Raw genomic sequence first — 21,847 nt, forward strand, 5'->3', positions numbered from 1 at the left:
AGGACGAGCGCTCAGAGCAGCAGAGGTGAGCTCAGAGCAGCAGCGGTGGGGACACCTTGCCCTGGGCCCTGGGCAGCTGGAAGGGTTTCCTCCTTGAGGGAGCTGCACAACTCTTCCAGCCGCCCCCGGCTCAGCCCATGACCATGGCCTCTTGTCTGCCTTTTGCAGCGTGACTCCTGCTGCTGCAGCGCCGGTGAGAGGGAGCGGCTCGTCATCGCCACTTCTCCCCAGCTCACCTCAGCACGTGGAGAGCATGGCCACAGAGCTGGACACCCGCTGTCCCATCTGTCTAGACAGCTGGGTCAATGCCAGCTATGTGGTGCCATGCCTCCACCGTTTCTGCTTTGTCTGCATCCAGCAGTGGGCTGAGAGCAAGCCCGAGTGCCCCCTCTGCAAGAGGAGGATGCGCTCCATTCTACATTCAGTGAAGGCAGACAACAGCTTTGAGGAGCTTGTCCTTGCACCACCTGCAGGGACATCAGCCATCGCCCAGCAGCCAGGGACAGCACCTGGACACCATGTCTTCCGACCACAGGCAGCTGGACCAGTGCAAAGGGATCCTGTGGGCAGCCTCCAACCCCATATCTGGGCATCCCTCTTCCGACGGCATCCAGCTATGCTCCAGCCCCTGCTGCCGTGGCTGCGCCAGGAGCTGAGGCAGCTCTTTCGGAATGACAGAAGGGCAGCCTCTGCAGCGCAACACCATGTCATCTCTAGGCTGCGCTTCTTCGGCCTGAATGAGGCAGCTCTGACAGTGCTGCTACGGACGTCCCTAGGAAGACACACGGCTGGCTTCGTGCAGCGACTCATTGCCACTGCCGTGCAGCGCTGCAGCGAGGAGGCCCAAAACCTGCTGGGTCGGGGGGCCTCCCGTGCTGCCGGAAGACAAGAGGGCAGCCCTGCATCAGTCCCCAGCCACGCTGCCACCTCAGTGGGGACACCGGCTCCTGGAGCAGAGCACTCCGAGGGAACCAACACAGAAGAGCTCCCTGGAACCTCAACTGCTGCCCTCCGGGAGGGGCCCAGCCACCCCCCATCCATCCCAGTTCCCAACCCTGGTGATCAGGAAGTGCCCCAGCAGGAACCACAGGAGGCTGAGGCTGGTCCCTCAACTGCCAGCCAGGGCAGGAACCAGCCACGCAGGGGACCCTGGCGAGCTGCGAAGAGGAGGGCCCCCACTTCCCAGGACTCTGCCCCACCTGCAAAGAGGCCACCCCGCCGACGACACTAGGACAGAGCCCCAGGAGCTGGCCTAGCTGGGGCTGGGCCAGCAACTGGGGCACGTGCTGGCATTCGGGTGGGACCAGAAGGCTCACAGCAGTCTGAAGCTATTGGACAAAAGAAATAAAACTATGAAAGCTAGCGAAAAAGTCTCTGTATTGCTAACAACACGGTTGGCACTGCTGTCCCCACCCCTGCTGCCATCTGCCCCTCTTCCTACTGCTGTGCCCACCGCTTCCTCCCAGGGCTGTGGGGCCCGAAGGCCGATGGGGTCGGTCTGCTGGGATTGGGGCGCGGCGATGCCGCCCCTTCCCAGCAGGGCTGGGGTGTTCGTCTCAGCGCTTCCTTCCCCAGGTGCCCGGCCCCACTGCTGTGCTCCCCCTGACAGCGCGTGCTGCCCAGCTGCAGGCCTGCAGCTCCGCAGAGCTGCTCCCAGGGAGAGGCTTCCAGCCTGGGGTGCCCGGGGCCAGCGCGTGCCCATCTCCATCGCCCCAGGCCTGGCCTCCAGCTCACCGCCCCCTCTGCCCCCGCGGCTCGAGGCTCTGCCCTCCCGCCAGCCTGCCCTGCTGCCTGTGGCCTGGCGATGATGCTGTTGAGATAGCTCCTCCTGCACAGAGTGCGCCTTGGTGCTGCTGCTGTCTGTAGCAAGCTGGGCTTGTGCCCTGCCAAGACAGGAACCCCAAAACAATGGGAAGGGCAAAGCCAGGCACCTGGAGAGGAACAAGCCCATGGAGCAGTGCACGCCCAGCTGGAGAAGTGCTTTGCTCACGGGGACCTGGGGGGTCTCGCTGGACACCAGCTTGAACGGGCGTCAGCAACACGCCCTGGCCACGAAGAAGGCTGAGAGAAGGGCAGGCTGCAGTAGGCAAAGCACTGACAGCAGGTCGAGGCAGGTCGAGGCAGGTGATCCTTCCCCTCTCCTCAGCACTGCTGCTGAGGCCACCCCTGGAGGACTGCGTCCAGCTGTGGGCTCCCCACCAGGAGGGAGACACGGACATAGTGCAGAGAGTGCAGCAAAGAGCCACAGAGATGGCAAAGGGCCTGGAGCGCCTCTCCCACAAAGAAGAGCTGCGAGAGCTGGAACTGTCCAGCCTGGAGAAGGGAAGGCTCAGGGAGGACCTCATCAGTGTGTAGAATCACCAGGAGGAAGGGGGCAAAGAGCATGGAGCCAGCTCTTTGCTGAGAGGGCTGACCACGGATGGGCACAGGTTGCCCAGAGTGGCTGTTGTGTCTGCCTCCTTGGGACTCTTCTAAAGCCATCTGGACATGGTCCTGGGCAACCTGCTCTGGGTGTCCCTGCTTGAACAGGGGATGTTGACAAGATGGCATCCAGAGGTCCCTTCCAATATCAACTATGCTGTGAAACTGATATTAAGTGTCAAGGACTGGAATGCAGTAGTAAAATAGGAGATAAAGTTTCTTTAGGCTCTGCACTAAGTCCCTTCCCCTTCCCCTTCCCCTTCCCCTTCCCCTTCCCCTTCCCCTTCCCCTTCCCCTTCCCCTTCCCCTTCCCCTTCCCCTTCCCCTTCCCCTTCCCCTTCCCCTTCCCCTTCCCCTTCCCCTTCCCCTTTCTTTTTCCTTTTTCCTTCTATAACTATTTTAAAAATTAGAACCACTCCTTTATTCTTAGATACCCGTAAATTATGCTTTTTCAGAAGAGGCAGATAAATACAGTAAAGATTCAGGGTACTGAAGAAAGAACTATTTAAAATTGGTCAAATTTTAAATATTATACTGAAGACAAGAGAGCTGGCCTGGGCTAATTTGAGATTTTAGTAATGAGTTCATGGGACTGAACTAATGACCCTGCAATTTCCTTATTTTAGGAGATAGCTTTAATGACTTATGGAAAGTTTTGGCATCTGGAATCTGAGCTAACTGCAGTGGATGGGAAAATGAAACAACTTTTACTAGATCACTACTGTTACTGGGGGATGCTTTCTGAGATCTGCCCATGGGAATGGGCAGGAGGGGAAAACATCTTAGTCAACAACTGGGGGATATGCAGTAATCACTCTGAGGAGCAGCAGCATATTTTAGGTTTTGGTTACTATGATACACTCCAATGCTCTTTTAGGAAAAAAGTCCACTTCAGCCACATTACAAAGACATGGTGTAGAGAGAGGAGACTCTGGCATGTAGTCTCTGGAATCTCTCTGTAATCTCCCAGGGCCACACATGAACAGAAAGAGTCTCTTTCTTAAGGAGCATTATCTCATGAATTTTATATGAGCAGGATATCAGAAGAAAAATAATTATTAACAAACACTACAAACTCGCGTGGAAGCAAGCTAGTGAGTGAAAGAATCAGATTAGCAAGTGTCATACAGACAGATTGTAATAGATTAGTGATAAAATGGCTCCAGCAGGCTCACAGGCTTTTCTTACTACCCAAATTCATTATATCACTTCCTACATACAAAGAAGTCTTCTGAGAGGCAGCTGACTTTTTGCAAAATCTGTCCTGCTACTTAACAGTTTATCACCTCAAGTCTGATCATAGTAAAAGTGAGAAGTTTGTAGGTTTTTTTTTTTTCATTTTTTGTTTGTTTGTTTTTCTTTCTTTTTTTTTCTTTTTTTCTTTTCATTTCTTTGTTTATTTGGTTTTGAAGGTACAGTTTCCTTCTCAACCATAATCCTCTACTAGTTAAGAAAATGAGAGATTTCTGGCAAAACAGAGGGGATAAAAAGAATTCATATTGCATATGAGTTACTGTTCCTTCTGGATGTCATCTGTCTGCTATCTGTCCTCTTTTTTTTTTTTTTTTTTTTACATACCTTGATAGGCTAGTGCATAAACACTGCATAAACCACATAAGTAAACCACCCAATATAGATGTAGAAAGTTCTGTAGAGAATCCTCAGATATTTTTGTGTTTAAAGGAGGTTCTGATATGGCATTTGCTGTTGCATTCAGCCTCTTTATTTTTTTATAAGATTTCACATCTGCCTGTCAGCAGCACACTAGCACCATTATTTTTCATTTCTGTATCTCTCACAGTGTCACTAGATTTACTGTGAAATTTGTTGTTGATCTAGAAACTTATACAAATTAATGCATAACCCAAAAGACTATTCCTCCCTTCCTCAACACTACCTTTCAATTAGCATTGTTTGGTTTTCTCCAAAGTTTGTATTATTTTTCACTGTCATAAACATCTTCTGATAAAAGAAGCTAAAAATCTTCTTTTTTAAACCAACCTCATTATTTTATGGAAAATGAGAAAATATAAAAAATTCCTTCCAGACCCCTAAATATTTATAGATTGCATATGTTGTCTATCACTGTCTCTTGTCCTATGTAGTTTTATTTGCATACACAATTTTAAGATTTGCATGTCTGCATTTTTACCTATGAGACTTTTAAAAAAAAAAAAATGCATCACCAAGTCACTTTTAGAGAATGGGAACTAAATACTTTATTCACATACACTGGCAAATATATGGGCTATTGATGTGTATATTGTGGACTAGTTTAATGTGTACTTTTACTTCATGGATCAACCCCTGACAGTTCATTATTTCACTTTTGTTCTCCTCTAGACTCCCTCTAGTATTTCTAAATCCTTAATGGGAACAAAGCCCAGAGAAAGGAACACTGTGTTCTGCTACAATGACTCTCCTTGCATTTTATCATCTTTTCAGCTATTTTATACGATACGGTATTATGCTTTGGTACTTTCTGATTGTTATATAGACCATTAATAACTTGGCTTTCAGGGCTGCATAACACAAATCCCAAGGAAATCAATGCAATATGTAGCCCATATACTTATATATAAAACCTAAGAGAATTTTTGGAGGTCCAAATTGTTAGAAAGAAATGTGTTTAATATAATGGCTGAGAAATGTAGATACAGTGGATGCCAGCTCTGCCACATCCAGTCAACAGGGCAGATTTAGTTTTTTACGTACCTCAGTTATTGACATAGATGCCCTTTCAGACATTTGCTCATCCAAGAGTCTGAGGAGCATGGAGAAGTGTTAACAACTGCCTGACATTTTAAGTTGTGCATAAATTTGTGTGGGAGAAAAGGGTGGGAGGAGGAAATATTGACAATGGTACCCAGACGTTGAGTGTTAGAAGGCCATGTGGCTCCCCCAGAACCTTCAGACTAACACAGGCTTTCATATATCATAGATGCATTCCTGCCACTTTAGGAGTCCAAATGTCTCCTGATACTTTCTTCCAAGCAAATGAACTCCATGCCTCTGCCCTAAGCTTTTGCTCGTAATTCACTGAGCCCTTTTTGAGCTGTCATTGAACAAATAATAGTTGAATATCTGGCCTCCTTCTCTTTCATACATGAGTAAGTTCTCTGTAATTCCAGTGGTATGAGTTAAGTGACTCACATATCACTATTGTGTCACAAGAGAGCTAGCCTCAGAGATATGAAAATCAGCGTGAGTACGTGCCATGAGTGAACAGCAAAGATTATGTCTTGGTAATGTTACTCATCTTGAGTAAGTATCTTATTGCACACGTAAAAAGTCTGCTTGAGTAAGGAAAGTACAATCTGACACTAAGTTAAAGGCCTTCGGATTTGGCCTAGTATTTTTAACTGTGAACTTGGCACTGCAGTGGAACAATATGTGCTACTCGTTCTTATGCAATAAATACCAAAAATTGTTTTGTTGTATTCTTGTAGTTACCAAGCTTGTATTGTGCAATAAACTGTAAAAGTATTCTTAAAACAATATGTTGTTAATAAAGGCCATATTAATTGGATTCTCTGTGGATTTTCTGCTAAATTCATTGCATATAGCCTATTTCAAAACCAGATTTATATACCAGCAAGTAGAAAAGATGTTTTTGAAGTTGGTATTTTCATAAAACTTCAAAGATGTGTTTATGGTGCAATTTTATATTTCTGTTAACTTCTACAGAAAATAAATGTAGTCTCATAAACTGTACACGTGAACATAAGGGCTATAATGAAAACATCCAAAATATTAAGTGGAGAGGAATTGGGAGTTACTAGCTACCTGTCTCTTCTTCATGAACAAGGGAATATTTGGAAATGCAGAATATTATTAATAAAATCTTAGAATATTACATATATATGTACTTATATATATATATACACACACATATATATATATATATACACACACATATATATATTATAATATATATGTCCCCATTTAAGTTTTACTGAAGCCAGTTTCAAGGGATTCAGAAAACCATGATGTATAGAACCGGTGTAGATATGGGCATATCCACATTTAATCTTTGTACCTACCAAAACATGTTGATGGAACATAATATATTACTGTGTTGGTAGCTAAAGTTAGGTGGATATAACAGAGGAACTGACTCTTACACTTCACAGTATTTATTAACCACCAGTCGATGTCACTGGAAAAAAGAACCTACCTTGTTAATCAAGTTATTTGCCATTGGCTTTTCTTAAAACTTTCCAGGAAGATTTTCATGTTTCTATTGCAGGCAAGATTCAGGACTAGCCAAACAAATCTAACATGATTAATGCCTATGTTCCTATCAAAAATAGTAATTCATGCTGATAAGTCGCTAGAGTTTCCATTTTGCATGTGTGATCTTCCTTAATATTCCCATGTGAAGGTAGACCCTACAGTCGGTTTTCAGCTGCTTTCTAATCATCCGTGTTGCTTTGCAAGGGAAAGATTCCACTTTCAGCATGTTTTACGTTTTCTCAGTGAATCACTGAGCTTACAAGAGTACTTACAACTTAGAGGCTGTGATACCAGTTTGTACCTGCTTAGATAAAGCCCAGTACGAGCTCTAACAAACCTTCTGATCCCCAATGGAGAGACTAGTAGACCAACCAAGGATAGCCTTTTAGTGGAGGCAGTTTTCTACCACACAGGAAATGCCAGACTGGAAGGACACAGCTACCTGACTCCCCAGCTCCTCTGTTCCCTTCTACGTGTGTCCATACACCTGCTGAAACCTGGAGCGGTGGCAGGGTCCCGCTGCATTTCCTCCCTCCCCCCAGTCAGTGCCACTTGTCCTCTTCCCTGATAGCACCTGTTAAAGGAAAGCAGGCTAGCATTGGGTGTGGAGGGTGCAGGGGCCAGCTACACCACCCTTAGTTCAACCACCCAGAGTTTCGTCTGGACAGTTTGAAACTGTAGCCAAGAGTCTGGCTTTGTATTTACCACCCACACTCCAGCGTCTTCTACCTTCAGTTCGTGCAAGCTACTCTGAATTCCAGCCATACTAGCAGTAACTTCAGCATAGGAAGTTTTGCTGCAGAAGTGGAGAATTAACACCTGCTAATGCGTACGTGTTGCACTAATATGATGAACGTACAAAAAAATCATGTTGTGATTAGTTCTGGTTTTGAACAAAAGACAAATTATTTATTTGTTTCTTCAAATGAAGCATAACACTAAGGTATAAAGGGAGTATAAATAACATCTGATTGTGCTCCTAAGCTCCATGCTATAACTTTCTTGCAATGACATCCTTCAACAAATTAACTACATCATTACTGTTAAGTATTAATTGCACAAAACAGATACACAAAATATATAATGAGCTAGAAGGAGGACAACATTCTTCCATTATGACAAACAACTGTAACAAGAAATGGAAAAAAAAACAATAGATCTAGGCTTACACAGATGGCAACACTGAGAGTTTTAAGTCCTCTCCTTGAACACATTACATGTGATAAATAATATGCAAAATATTTAAAGAATTTTGTTGTTGCTTACAGAAGATACTTAGCAAGCAAAGAGCCAGTAGCAATCACTGCCTCATGTTTCATATCCCCATCATTCAATGCAAATTTTTACATTTCATGCAATAATCCTGAGCTTATTTTCAGTAACATTGAAATGTCATCTATATTAATTACCAAATACATACAGAGCCCAACTATGGGGTCTATTGTATTATTAAGGCATGAAAAAAGAATAACAGTTTATTAACTCTGAATGCCACAAATACAGCACAGCAGTTAGAAGGCTCAAAAAAGCTCAGAAAGTACCAGTGATGTCTGTGCCAAGGTCCTCCCAGAACATGACTGTGAATCAGCTCCTGAAAAGATACAGCATCAAATCCTGGCCTTGCTGACATCAGGGAGTTTTGCCATTGTCTTGACTGCTGGACCAAGCTTCAGAGCTATGAGGAGTAACTCAGACTCCTTTTCATATCCCCAAAAAATTGACAAACTTCCTCTCACTCAAGTCAAGTATGAATTTAAAAACCACTACCTACATTTTTTCTTAATTAGTATTTTAAGTCTATGGTAAGATTCTATTATACAGCATGGCAATTAATAAAAAGCCTTTTCAGGAAGTGCTTATTTGTTAGTCTGATTTATTAGTACTTTAAAAGAAGGTGGAATTAGCATGAAAAGGACCTCTGCCAAATCTATGCTCTATTTATAACTTGTTTTTTATTTTTAAAGGAAAGGCTTTGGTAAGCCAAACAAAGGGTATATGATGCAATTCTAGTCTCCACAGTTCAATGGCTTTTCTCAAAGATAAAGAACTCCAAAGTCATCAGGTGAAGAACTCATCATCTGCATAAATCGCAAGGGTAGAATCTGGGTTGTACTGTTCTCCACATATTCTCTAATTTACATTTAAGAAATTCTTGCAAAACGCCCTGTAGTAAGCCAGGGTATTCCAGTTCACTTAGCTAAACCATTGAAACTGAAGCCAAATTGGTGGTAAGTCTTACTTCATGCTTAAAGTTGTGTTGTCTCCCATGGTGGGAACATGGTAGCAGATGATCTCCTCTAACTCTGCTACCGCTATTGCCTGCTCCTTACGTAGGTATTTGCCTAGTTGAGCACAGAGTTTACATTTCGGGGAGCCTTATCCTTCATCTGAAGGTGGCCCATGCTCTGTTGTGAAAAGAACCATGGGGTGGACAGATGCTTTTACACAGCCTTTGTGCAGAATTCCTTCTGTGCCTGCACCCCTTGCACACACAAACCACCCTTTGACAAAGATGGTAGTGTCTAATTCTATCAGTGCAAGGCTCTGAAGAACTTAGAAGATGCACAAATCCAATACAACTAATTTCATCTAAAACACCGAGTTATAAGACTGAAATAAAAAAATGGTTTGTCACAATAAACCGTTCAGGAAATTCATTACTCTCTTATTTGAGATAAAAGGAGAAGAAGGTTACTGTTGATATTAGAGCTACCAGGACAGACTTTGTGTGGTTTTTGGTTAACTTATACTAACAAATAAGTTAAAGAAGGCTAAGGCTATAAATTGTTAACGTTTCATTTATAAATATCCACTTTATTTCTATTCTCCTCTAAAAAAAGTGTTAAGGAAAAAGGTGGCCAGAAGGTTTACATGTGTTGTAAATTGTAATTTGGTTAAGTTAAGCTGTAAAAACCAAACCTGTAAGTGAAGTTGAGCACAGTGTAAGAAAAAGCCTTTTTTTTTTCTTTTTTTCTTTTTTTTTCTTTTTTCTTTTTTTGTAATTAACAACTTATTTACAAGTTCTTAAAATCAACTGAACTGGAGTAGATGTCCTGTGTTTGTCACCAATCCATGTTTTATTGTAACTGGTAACTTCCACACTTTATAGTAGAACAATAAAAAGAAAATAAAGTTCACTATATACAGCCTTTGTACAGGCTACTTGACTATACACAAGGCATAGTGATCATAGCACAACCTAGTCTTCATAATAATTTGTGCACAGAAGGACACCAATCAGACATTATGTGAACATTACAGTGAAATGACGTCACAAGTCCAGTGAAAATTCAGCATAATACAAAACATATTTATCTACTGCAAATGACATCCTTTAAAACAGTAAGCCTTTACTCAGTAGTAACTTAACCAGAGTCTGACGCAGAGATTTGTTGTGTAGTTATAAGTCTTTTAAGTGAAGCAACCTCTGCAGATAAGTTTGCTATCCCCTGCTTCAAATACAGGTTTTCGGACTCAGAGACATTGTAGATATTGTCTTTTATTTCAACAACTCCAGTTTTGCAACCACTCTGAATTTTTACATTGAGTTCCTTTTGATGCCAGAGTTCTGGTTTGAGTGACCAGTCTTGGATGTTAGTCACCTGAACCGAGAAAGGAGTGTGAGAAGAATGCACCAAGTTCTGTGCGCCATGTTTTTCAAGCTCAAAATGTCTTTTTGAGGACATATCAATAGGTGATGATAATTTCTGTGTGGCATCATAGTCATTATCCATTGCTTCCACTTTAACTTGCATGGCTTTGGCTTTAATTCGAAGCTTGTGAGGCAAAGCTGAAGAATTCACTTCAGGAACTTTAACTGTTGCATGAACATTTTTATGTTCAACTGGGGAATGGATTGGACCCTTCGGAACCTGCTGCTCATCTTCTCCATCAGATGACTTTCCAACAACACCATCATCAGTTTCTGAAGTTCTGGGGGAATTACTGGAGGACCTATTAACTTGCAAGAGAGGAGGAGAATGTGAGTACACGTTAAAGGTAGTTCCCATGTAGTTTGGATATATGGATGCTTTATAGGAGCCTCTGTCATCTCTTGGCTCTCTCTCTAATTCCATGGGCTCCTGTTTTATAATCTGGAACTTATTTTCAGGACTTCTGCAGCTGCTCTGTATACGACTTGGCTGAGTATGCTCTACTGATGACATTTCAGACACATCGGACATAGAGCTTTGAGGAGAATGCTTAATGACAGAAATACAACTGCTACCAACTATAGATGGTTCATGTTCATCTACAAATGAGTTAATGTTTGATTTGGAACTTTGATAGTCTTGGAAATACACAGTTGTCGAGCTGCTGAGTTTCTGTATCTCTTGGGCATAGGCTGCAGAACTAATTAAACCAAACTTTAGCTTCAATGAAAGCAGCTCCGCCTTCAAAGTGGCATTCTCCTCTCCCAGTGCAATTAGTTTGTTCTCTAAGACAAGGTCATTCAGTCGTCGTTTTTCACGAGATCTTTTGGCAGCTTCATTATTTTTCCGCCTTTTCTCCCAATACATAGCATCCTTCTTTTCATCTGGAATGAATTCACGCTTTCTCCGGCAAGCTGAAGATTTGCTTTTTCCACTACTTGCTTCAGTAAGTAGTATATCTTCATTTGTGGACAACTCTTCAGACACTTCTGCTAAAGTAGACTTAAGTACCATGATTTTGTCCACATTGCTACTTGTGTCAACAGGTCCGTGTTCCTTTTTAAGGGTCTGCATTTTTCTCAGCTGCATCAGAAACAATTTGTAGACCTACAATGAGCGACAGAGCAAGCTATTTCTCCAGTACTTCTCACTCCACAACTTGATAAATACAGTGATTTTAAATCCACACACATTCTTCTGTTTGTTTCATATTCTCAAACAGAAGTGTCTAGATCCAATTTTCTTGGCAGAGCCAATGGGAATCTGCTAAAAAACCTGGAAAAAAAAAAAAAAAAGAGAGAATTTGATGACTATTTAGGCATCATTGGTTTGAGGACTGCAAAAGGAATTTTTAATAATAATCGTAGACTAGTGTTTGGTTTATTAATCCTACTGTAGTGTGAAGGAAGCTCAATACTGAAGCAACTGATACTGTACACTTCATGATACCTAGGTAGCAGATTTGCTTCCAAAACAAATACATCATGATCCAAGGGAAAAATATCAATAAAAAAAACATTTGGGTTTTGATCCTACCATAACGTTGTCACAGAACTTTCCGTGATATCACTGACAAACTTGAATCTCTAACACTCGACACTGCAGGACACCAGGCATGTTGATGAGCAGCACTGGAAAGTATCTTGTTCTTCCACATTAAAGCATCTCTTCTGAAAACAGCTGTGATGTGTGACTTAGAAATGCTATATATTTGGGTCCTTCATGGATTAAAAATAACATAAACTGATCTAAAGAATCTGGAGTGCTTTCTATTGTCTTAAAATAACACCACTATTCATTAAAGCTATTAAAGATTTGATTATTGTTTTTATATCCTGTAAATATAAACATATATATGTGTACTTTTATGACAAGATTTATAGACACACACATGTAGTTTTAAAATTTTAAAATGGCTTTTTGATCAATCAGACCGATTCAAACTAGTAAACATACACATATAATTTTGGCATATACCTAGCTCTTAAAAAATTTACAAGACAAAAATGCGTTACATAAGATTTCGTCTTGTCTCTTCCTAAGAAAACGCTAAAACCAGTACTGAAAAATACATTAGAGACTTAACATTTACTAACATAATTTGAATTTGAAAAATATCCTTACTGCATCAAAGTAAAGTTTAATACTACTGAGGCATGGGCAACTTTGGAAAACAGTGTTTATGTTAAAGTGAAAGTTTAGATCTAAAATTCTTACCACTAACAAAGGAAAACTACCTTACCCTTTAGCTTTAGATATTTTGATCATTAAAATTGAATTTTGCACTTAAATTGGCATGTCTTATTTAGTCCTTCTTAATGCAAAAATGCTTTATTCTCATAAGATCATTTGATCTTGATCAGAGATACAGCTTCTCAATATCTCATTTTCCAGAGTCAGTCAAGTTCCTTTTAAAATAAACATAGTATGCCTATTGTTTTTATAGGACTTACTATTGGGTCAGCAATGATTCTTGTCCATACAACAACCACCACCAGCAACTTCAAATTAATGTCACCATTTATTGGGAATGTTTTTACAATGACTAATGAAACTAATTTTAATATTATCAGTTGGGAAAGTTATAAAAGAATTAATGAATTGTATTCTGCCAGTTTCTCTTTTCTTTTCCAGAAGGCAAAGAGGAGTGAGTGATGTAATAACAATTAAGTAGGGTCATAAAGACTCAGGTTTCAAGCTGGGTTCTGTTCCATCAAACCATGCCAACTCTTCTGTCATGAAAAATTAACACATTTAATAGAACAGCTAAGAAGAATTTCCTAAAATCCATAGTTAATTACTGACATGTAACTATTTGTCTTTGATAATACAGCCTTAATGGAAAATAGAGTTAGAAGCCAGCCACACCAAAGACGGTCTCTAACATTTCAGTGCAAAAGCAGCACCACAAATTGCCATGTTTGTAAAGCAGAAATATAACTCTAATACACAAGTAATTACATAGTTAGATCCTGGTCCAAAATTCTAACTGGAGTCAAAAAGAATTTTCTGTCAAGTTAAGTAGGAGCTGGATCACGTTTTAAAAAAAAAAAAAAAAAAGTCCCACAACAAAGCAACATCCAAAACTTCAGCATAATTTAATTTGCTGAAGAAGCTGTATAGTCATTCTGTCCATTTCAGTGCTGCAAGTCTTCAGTGCTTTAATTAACATGCAAACTGTTTCAACTGTGGTGTAACCTGATACTTCATAAACACGCACGCATATATACATATAAATAAAAATTGCTTCATACATGGCTTTTAAAAATAAAACATCCTAGATGGGTCACCTGAATTTCTATGGCATTTGTAAAACATTCAGTCTCTGCAATGTGGTTTTACAAAAGAAGGAGAAAAATACCAAGACTTTTTTTCACTGTCCCATAGCATTAGGAATGCACAGCTATTGATCCACGGTCACCCTGATACACTGCAATCCTTGTATTCATTTGTATCACTGACAACTTCTGTGTTTCTTTTGAAATGCATCCATCTGCTAAAGCACATACAGAAGTTGAATACCTACCTGTACTGAATACCTATGAAATCATCACTTGTCTCATAACATGCATCTCAGCCAACTCTTGCTAAGGCTTCAAAACAACTTCAGGGCCTTACAAGTGAATATATCTGACTGAATTTTACAGCACTAGAGTGCTAAACTCAAAGCCAAATAATGTTTATTCTCTCTTAAGAAAGGGATAGCAACATAGATATACGAAGGGATGCAAGACATGGACTCTTCATGAGCCCAATGGCTCTTTAACAGAAGACGTTTATTGCCCTTCTTCATTACTACATATACTTTCCCTGTAGCCCCATGCACTGTCCATACGCCCAAACCTATCATAAAATTGGTCAGAGACCCTCAGATGCGCCTGGAGCCAGCCAGCAATTTGTCTCCACCCAAAGTTCATCTTTAAAGATGTAGCCAATTTACTTTATCTCAACCTTGCTCAGGTTTTTGCTTCTACCGCTTGTTTCCTCATTATCTCTAATTCAGGGATGTGTGAAACAGCGCGAAGCCACCTGCAAATTCCTTTCCCACACATATACCATTACTTTCTTCCCTGGAACATTTACACCTACTTGAAACAGGAGAAGTAGCAAGGAAGTAGTGATATACATGGTATTTGTGCTTATTTCTAGAAGAATGAAGCCATATCTACACTGGTTTAGTACAAACTGCATTTTCATCTTACACCCCAGCATCCCATTTCCACCCTACAGAAGGAACAACTTCATCCTTAAACAAGGCTGTTTCAGGGCAAGAAGTATGAATTCGCCTCTAGCTATGCAGTCCTCAGCTCAGAGTGATCACACTTCAGCAGCACCATGACACAGGAAAAGACACCAGTAATGACAGTAATAGAGAAAAGTAATTAGCAAAAAGATTGTTTGCTTTTCTTTGAAATGAATGTAGACTAAGGCATAGTTCATCAGTAGGACCATCTATGTATCAGTAAAAAAATCCAACTGCATGTCCAAACTATCTCAAGCAGCCAAACGCTGGCACTGAGCTGCACTTGAAACCCAACAACCTAGGGAGTTTGTGTCCCTCGATTCAGGTGGCTTCTACAGATTGGGCCGTTCCAGTACACAACCTGCCCATTTTAGCACTGACAACTCCCGTTTTGGCCATTCTCCCTCCCATATGCATTATTCCTGGCATAAACAGGCAGAATGTAGGTAGCACACAAGTCTACAGCAAGTAATGAATGCGTATCAAAACAATGATGCTTTTCATGCAGTATTCAACTTTGCTTTCTGCCAGAGCCCATCAGTAAGGCTGTCAAGACAGAAATGTAACCCACTGACATAGTCTTACTGATTTGCTATTTATGTAGTTCTTTCTAATGCCATTACTTCAGTGAACAGGCAAAACAATAAATCCTTCACTCTTTCCACATTTTCCTTGAGCACTTCTATCACGGTAACTGGAATTGCTGCTTTACATAAGAGGAGGAAGAGCCCCTGTTTGTTAATAGTTCTCCATGTGGATCAGCCCAATACTGAGTCTGTAAACAAATTAAATTCCATCTGATGATAATGGCAAAATGCCTTCAATAAAAACAGCCATTTCGCTTCACTTGTATTTTATAATTCCACTGGAAAACATCAGTATTTACACATAAATTAATGAACTGTAATGACTCCTCTGACTATATTTCAAATTCCAATATTTTCCCTTATGATTAATTTTTCAATTGCTTTATCACTCCCTCATAAAGTATTATAAAACCAACGTTTAATACTGCCTTACATTAGTCACTGTTAAAGATTTTTTTTGGTTGGTTGGTTGATGTTAATGGCATTGAGTGCCAATTCAACAATGTAATAACACTCGACCCTATTAACTTAATTACAGACCCAGTCTTGCTCCCACAGCAATTTTGCCATTGGCTTGAACAGAAGTAGGATACAATCCCAGACCCAAGAATTAAAGAGACTGTTTTATAGAAATCACACTATTGAAGCAAGAAATTACGTATGCAGAAATTGTGAAAAGTTAATTTGTCCATGGACTTCAAGAAATACTTAAGTGGTCTGATTGTGTCAAAATAGTACATTAAGGGTCTGATCCCAGGGATTTGTGTATTCACACTGTAATAATTGAAATGTTTCAATAGGTTGAAGGACAGGGCTACAGTCTTGGCTGTCTCTGTTCCATGTAATCTAATTACACAAGTCAACCCTACTTTGGAGAGTGCATATGGGTCTCCACACGTATGTGTAAGCTTCCCCATAGAGTAACTATATATTATTTGTATTTATCAAAATAATTCCTGTTATCTCCAAGCACGGTATCTCAAAATAAATCTCAGAATGGCATAACCTATTATTTAATTCTATTCTTCTAATAGTTTTATTAAACTAAGTGAAATACTATCTCTAGCAATTGGTTGCTTTCAAATACATTTCACTTTTGTACAGCCATTTGTCTCCAAAATTTATCTGTCCTTCAAAACCAGAAAAAAGGCTAAACACAGCTTCTTGTTTTAAAAAAGAACCACACCTCCATCAGCATCTTCTCAGTAAATAATTCAAACTACTATATGGTAAAGTGCAGAAATACAGTAAGAGCTCACGCTACTATGTGTCTCTGCATGTTTTTAGTTGTTGTTTTCCATGTTTTGCATAGGTCTCATTAACCTACTACCATTCCCTCATATTTATTCTGAAAAGGTGCCTACACGACTGAAAAGCTAGCGTAGAACCCACTCAAAGGTAGCAAAATGACCAGTTCACATTCCTAACTTCAAAAAAAAAAAAAATGAAAAATATACTTCACACTTTTATCTTCGAAGTGTTTTAAATACTTTAGCTAACTATCACACAATTTTTAAGGAGGTACAGAAAAATACCATCCCCACTGCACATGAAGGAGACAAAACCGAGTTTATTAGTTTAGGTGGTGGGCACACAACCTAACTGAACACTTTGGAACAACTCTACCTCTACTGCGAGCCACTCTACATCTACTGGTTTTCCCAGACAAAAGCTATGCCATAAGATTCTGCACCTGCCAGGTCTATCATAATTCGGAAATACTTTTGAACTGAAGATGTGGCCCCCAAATTCCATTCCAACCTCCAGTCAAATTGCTCGAGATCACTTTTCTTGCCTTTATGTAGGACAGTTTGTAAAATTATATTCTGATTAAAGAAAAGGTTTAATGCTGCTCCCACTGGAACAGCACAGTGCTATCCCTAGCACAGATTATTGGGCAAGAGGGGCTAGGCAACGTAGAGCAAATGAAGTTCAAGCTCTCTGGAAAAAAACGAGGTAACTGCACTTTATGCAGTAGTAGACATATTATCCATGGTCACAAAGAGGTTTTCCTCTTTCCGCATTTACGATATGAACGTTACCACCAATTACTGCTATTATATAGTTACACTCGTACAGAGCATGAATCCATTACAACAGCAAGGAGCAACACGGAACTATTGCTCCTGCACAGAGTCCCCTTTTCTTACAACTTCACGGGCATCTTAAGTGCTTACAGTTCCAGGATCAGCACGTAATTAGGTCAGTGGAGCACTGATGATGATAGCTTTGTACAAGATGACCCATTTTCGCTAAAATGTTGTTTCTCTTATTGAAAGAAAGTAATGGGAGATGGCTAAACAATGTATTCCATAGAAATATCAAGAATCATTCATTTATTATGACACTTTCAAATCTCCCCTCTTTTAATCCCTCTCCCCCCTGCCAAAAAAAAAAAAAAAAAAAAAAAGACTAAAGCTCATCACAGCACTCACAACATTTTCCTATTACCCACTTCTAAGCTGTACCCAGAAAGCTGATGTCATATGTAATTTTTATGAAAGGCTTTTGTTGTTAGGAAAATTAGTTAAGTTACTGTTTATCTTAATAACTACAAATTAATTCATTAATGTATAGCTTGCTTCCCAAAGGTAAATTACACAAATTATGCAAATAAAATTATTATTTGGAGGGAACTAAACGTGTATTAAAGGTAGCTGTTGCTCAAAAAGGTCAGTCAAGGTTAATAGGAGCAAATATGACCCATATTTTCTCCCATTTCCTTAGGAGGACATACTGCATGCTTCTACCAGATCTGCTCAACCTGTCCTAAACCGGCTGCTTGCTGCTCTGGTATAAGCAGGAATAGATTGGTGGGAACAAAAATCTAAGAAGGTTACTCAAAGAGCCATGAGAAACTTTGAAGCTTAAAAGAAAAGGAAATGTATATATTACTTGTGTAAATATTTAATTACACTTATACAACACATGGTACATATGTGTGTATATAAATCATGACGTTTTATTTAAATATCACTTCACTCTGCAGTATTTTACTAAAATCCCAATAGAAACAACAGGAACTGAAGTAACAATAGTGTAACAGTATGCTTCTCCTCATCTCAACAGCTATTTGACAGTAGGAAAAACTAGAGTGCACAAAGCAATCACTTAGTAGTAACAACGTTCTGGGAATAAGATCTGTGTTCTAATTAAGGACCATTAAAAAATACAAAATCAAGTGTTAATTATTCTGACAACAAATGGCTCTCTCCTATTGAACAGTATTCTTAAAATGCCAACCATGGACCAGACCTTTGGCTGACCTAAATTTATATAGTGCTATTTAAAGGCAGAAGAATTATGTCAATTAATCCCAGCGGGTGCCCTGAGCATGCATTTGTTATGTAACTGAAGTATAAAGATGCGAAATAAAGGATGTTTGTAAAATGTTGGCGTCTACCACGCACTGCCAATGGAACACAGAAACAGCCGACTTCAGAGCCCCACTCAGGCAAGATGGTCCAGATAGGAAGACCACCACCACCTGTGCTAATTCCTATTATCTTTGCTGTCATGTTCCACTCACAAGAGGAGGTCTTGCAGCACTGGCACCTATAAGACACCTCTGTGACAAAAAATAAAAAATAATAATAGAAAAAAAAACTGCTTAATTATTCTAATGCTTCAGGACAGAACTCGTAATTACACTAAGATGGAACAACTCAAAAAAGGAAAACACTTTTTAATACAGCTTTTTATCTGGCAGAAAACAGATTTCTGTATTATCTGTTGCCAGATTCAATCTCATAGTATGAGATTTCAGTTCAACAGTTGAATGAGGAAAAGAAAATGAAAAAAAAAAAACAACACAGGATGTCTAAGGAGGGCAATAATAATTCACTTCAGGTCTACCTCTTAATACAACAAGTTTTCAAGAACATTGCTTTTACCACATTTTGAATCAAGCCCAAGTATGCCCTTGCTTATGCAATCCTATTTTTGACAGTCATGCTTGTCATTGGTATTAGACAGTTACATCACCTGTTTAAAAAAAAAAAAAAAAAAAAAAAAAAAAAACAGTTTTTTTCAAGCACTGTAAAATACCATAGCAGAAATCATCTGACATTTTGTCTTAGAATGGTCTGCAGCAATTGGCCATCTATTTGCATTTTTTTTGTATTACATATCCTAAGCACATTTATATCTCATAACTGGCTGTAATGATCATAGCAAGGTCACCTAGAAGAGTCAATTAAGCTGATGAGTCAGATACATTGCTTAACAGTGTGCAATAAGACTCAAACAGAGGATTTTATTGTTCATGTTATTGCATCATAGTGATGTTATAACAGCAGCAAGATTGCTGTCTGGAAAAAAAAAACTATTGCATAAACATAGTTTGCATAACTATCTACTAAAATAAGTCAATTTAAAATGAGCTAAAGGTTTATTTTATTTAGGAGTTTTATTTCAAGATAAAGGACTGGAAAACGCAGCGTGGTGCTGATACCTTTTGTAGACTGTGCATTGCTTTACTCGCAATAGAAAGAATGTATGTTCAACAAATTTCAGCTAAAGCGTGGTAAATACTGTTCGTTCTTAGGATAAGATTAGATGTGAGGAGGTCACATAAGTTCATATTGCTCATGGGAAGACTCTAAGCTTTTTGACACCTTTCAGATTAGTTCCTTAAAAAAAAAAAAAATACAAACGAGAGGGAAAAAAAAAAAAAAAAAAATCAAGAGCAGAAACTTGAAGCTTTGAAGTCAAATCCAGGAAGCTGGATATTATAAAAGCTAGTTAAGAGTCCTTTAGAGAATAAGACGAGATAAAAATAGAAAGTAAATAAAAATGGAAAGTAAAGGCAGATCGTTCTAAAGAGGGTTAGCACTTCAACAGTCAAATAAAGACATTTGTAATGTGAGAACTTTTAAAGCGGTATCTGCCAGTGCCAGTGATGTTAGGGATCTTTATTCAATAATCCTTGAACTCACTGGTTTGAATTAGGTCTCTAGGTCAACACCCGAATCCTTATTCATTCACATTTCCGATAAAAGCCAGCATTTTGGTGGAGCAGGGGACCACAGAAGCGATGCACTTTTTTTTTTTTTTTTTTTTTTTTTTTTTAAACTAGCCCCTGGGTTGAATTAATTACCGAGGAGGGCAAGGATGACTCAAAGTGGGTTACGTACACAGGAGGGAACACAATGAAACTGCGAGCAACCGCTGAAGTTACAAGAACGAGAAAATACATAAATAAATTGATTAATTAAGAGAAACCAGGTTGGCTCGCTTCTGACACGGCAGCAACTCCCAGACCCTCGCCACCGGGGCGCCGCCGCACTTGACCCCCCCCCCCCCCACCGGGGGCCGCCCCGCCGGAAAGTTTTGCCCATCTGGGGCATTTTCTGCCGCCGCCGCCGCCACCCCTACGGCCACCTCGGCAGCTTTTTTTTTTTTTGGTGACAAAGACGCCGATTTCGGCGTCGCCCGCCCGGGCGGCGGGGCCCACCCCGAGCCGCTCCGCGGGGCCGGGCGGTGCCGGTGCCGGTCCCGGTGCCGGCGGGGCGCGGCCGGACCCCCTTTGTCTGCCGCTCCCCCCCCGGCCCAGCCCGGCCCGGCTCGGCCCCTCCGTGCCCGGCGGCGGCGCATGGCGGCCGCCCGCTCCCTCGGCGCGGCCCCGGCCCCGAACAAAGGGCTGCGGCAGCGCCCCCAGCCCTCGCCCGCCGCCGCCTGGCGGACGCAGGGCGGGGGACGGGGGGCAGCGGCCGGGCCCCGGCGCCTGTCACAGCGACCTGCGGGTGCGCCGCCCGCACGGCGCCCGCAGCCTCCGATAACGGGGCCGGCCCCAGCCGCGGGGGTCCCGAGAGGCTCTGCCCCCCCCCCCCCCAAAAAAAAAAAGGGCGCCCCGCGGCCGGGCCGGGCCGGGTGTGCGGGGCCAGCCGCCGGGCACGCCCGCGTGCAAGGAGCGGGGGCAGCGTGAGTGTGAGTGTGTGAGTGTGAGTGTGAGCCCGGGGCCGCCCCGCCGGGCACGGCTCGTCCCGCGGCGTGACAGACCCGGGCACGGCGCCGCGTCCCCGCTGCTACACCCCTCACACATATATACATATATACACATACACCTATATATGTATATATATTTTTTTAATTCCCCTTTTTCTTTTTTCTAATTTTTATATATTTTTTAATATTTTTTTCTTTATTTTTTCCGGGGCCAGAGCCGTCCCGCTGCTCTTTGTCGCCCGGCCCGGCCGCCCTGCGCCGCTGCCGCTGCCGCTCCCCCGCCCGGCTGCCGGCGAGCCCCGCGGTTACATAACGCCGCATTTCCAGGAACCCGGCCCCGCAGCGCCCGAAAACACACACACACACATTAACAGGAAAAAAAAAAAAAAAAAAAAAAAAAGCAAAACACGAAAAAAATAATAACGATAATAATAAAAAAACCAGGGACGGCGTACACCGGCAGCACCCCGCGGCGCCGCCCGCTCCCCCGCCGTGCTGCGGGGCAGCCTCCGGGGAGTGCCCGCCCCGGCTGGACGGGCAGGGCAGGGCAGGGCAGGGCAGCGCCCCGCACCCCGCAGCCCGCACCCCGCAGCCCGCCGGCGGTGCGGGTTATGTAACGGCCGCCACCCGCCTCACATCACGGCACCGCACGGTACCGCACGGCTCGGACGCGCCCGCCGCGCCTCCCTACCTTGCGTGCAGGGCGAGGCGGTGCGGGGCGGTGCGGCCGCTCCGCTCCTCTCCGTGCGGTGCCGTGCGGG

At 41.9% G+C, this 21,847-nt stretch overlaps 1 protein-coding gene across 1 annotated transcript; it reads right to left on the reverse strand.

The window, feature by feature from the left end:
* Positions 1–7,546: 7,546 nt before the first annotated feature.
* Positions 7,547–21,840, reverse strand: NFIL3 (nuclear factor, interleukin 3 regulated). The gene is made up of 2 exons (XM_032206261.1): positions 21,778–21,840; positions 7,547–11,585 (listed from the first exon to the last, which is right to left on the reverse strand). Exon 2 carries the CDS (start codon positions 11,397–11,399, stop codon positions 10,023–10,025), a length of 1,377 nt encoding a protein of 458 aa, XP_032062152.1. The 5' UTR covers positions 11,400–11,585; positions 21,778–21,840; the 3' UTR covers positions 7,547–10,022.
* Positions 21,841–21,847: the final 7 nt, after the last annotated feature.

This window comes from Aythya fuligula, chromosome Z (genome assembly GCF_009819795.1).
Source record: "Aythya fuligula isolate bAytFul2 chromosome Z, bAytFul2.pri, whole genome shotgun sequence".
NCBI classification, from domain to species: Eukaryota; Metazoa; Chordata; class Aves; order Anseriformes; family Anatidae; genus Aythya; species Aythya fuligula.

Bases quoted from the DNA above. Each gene is read 5' to 3' on its own strand.
- NFIL3 (XM_032206261.1), bottom strand. From the start codon at position 11,399: ATGCAGCTGAGAAAAATGCAGACCCTTAAAAAGGAACACGGACCTGTT.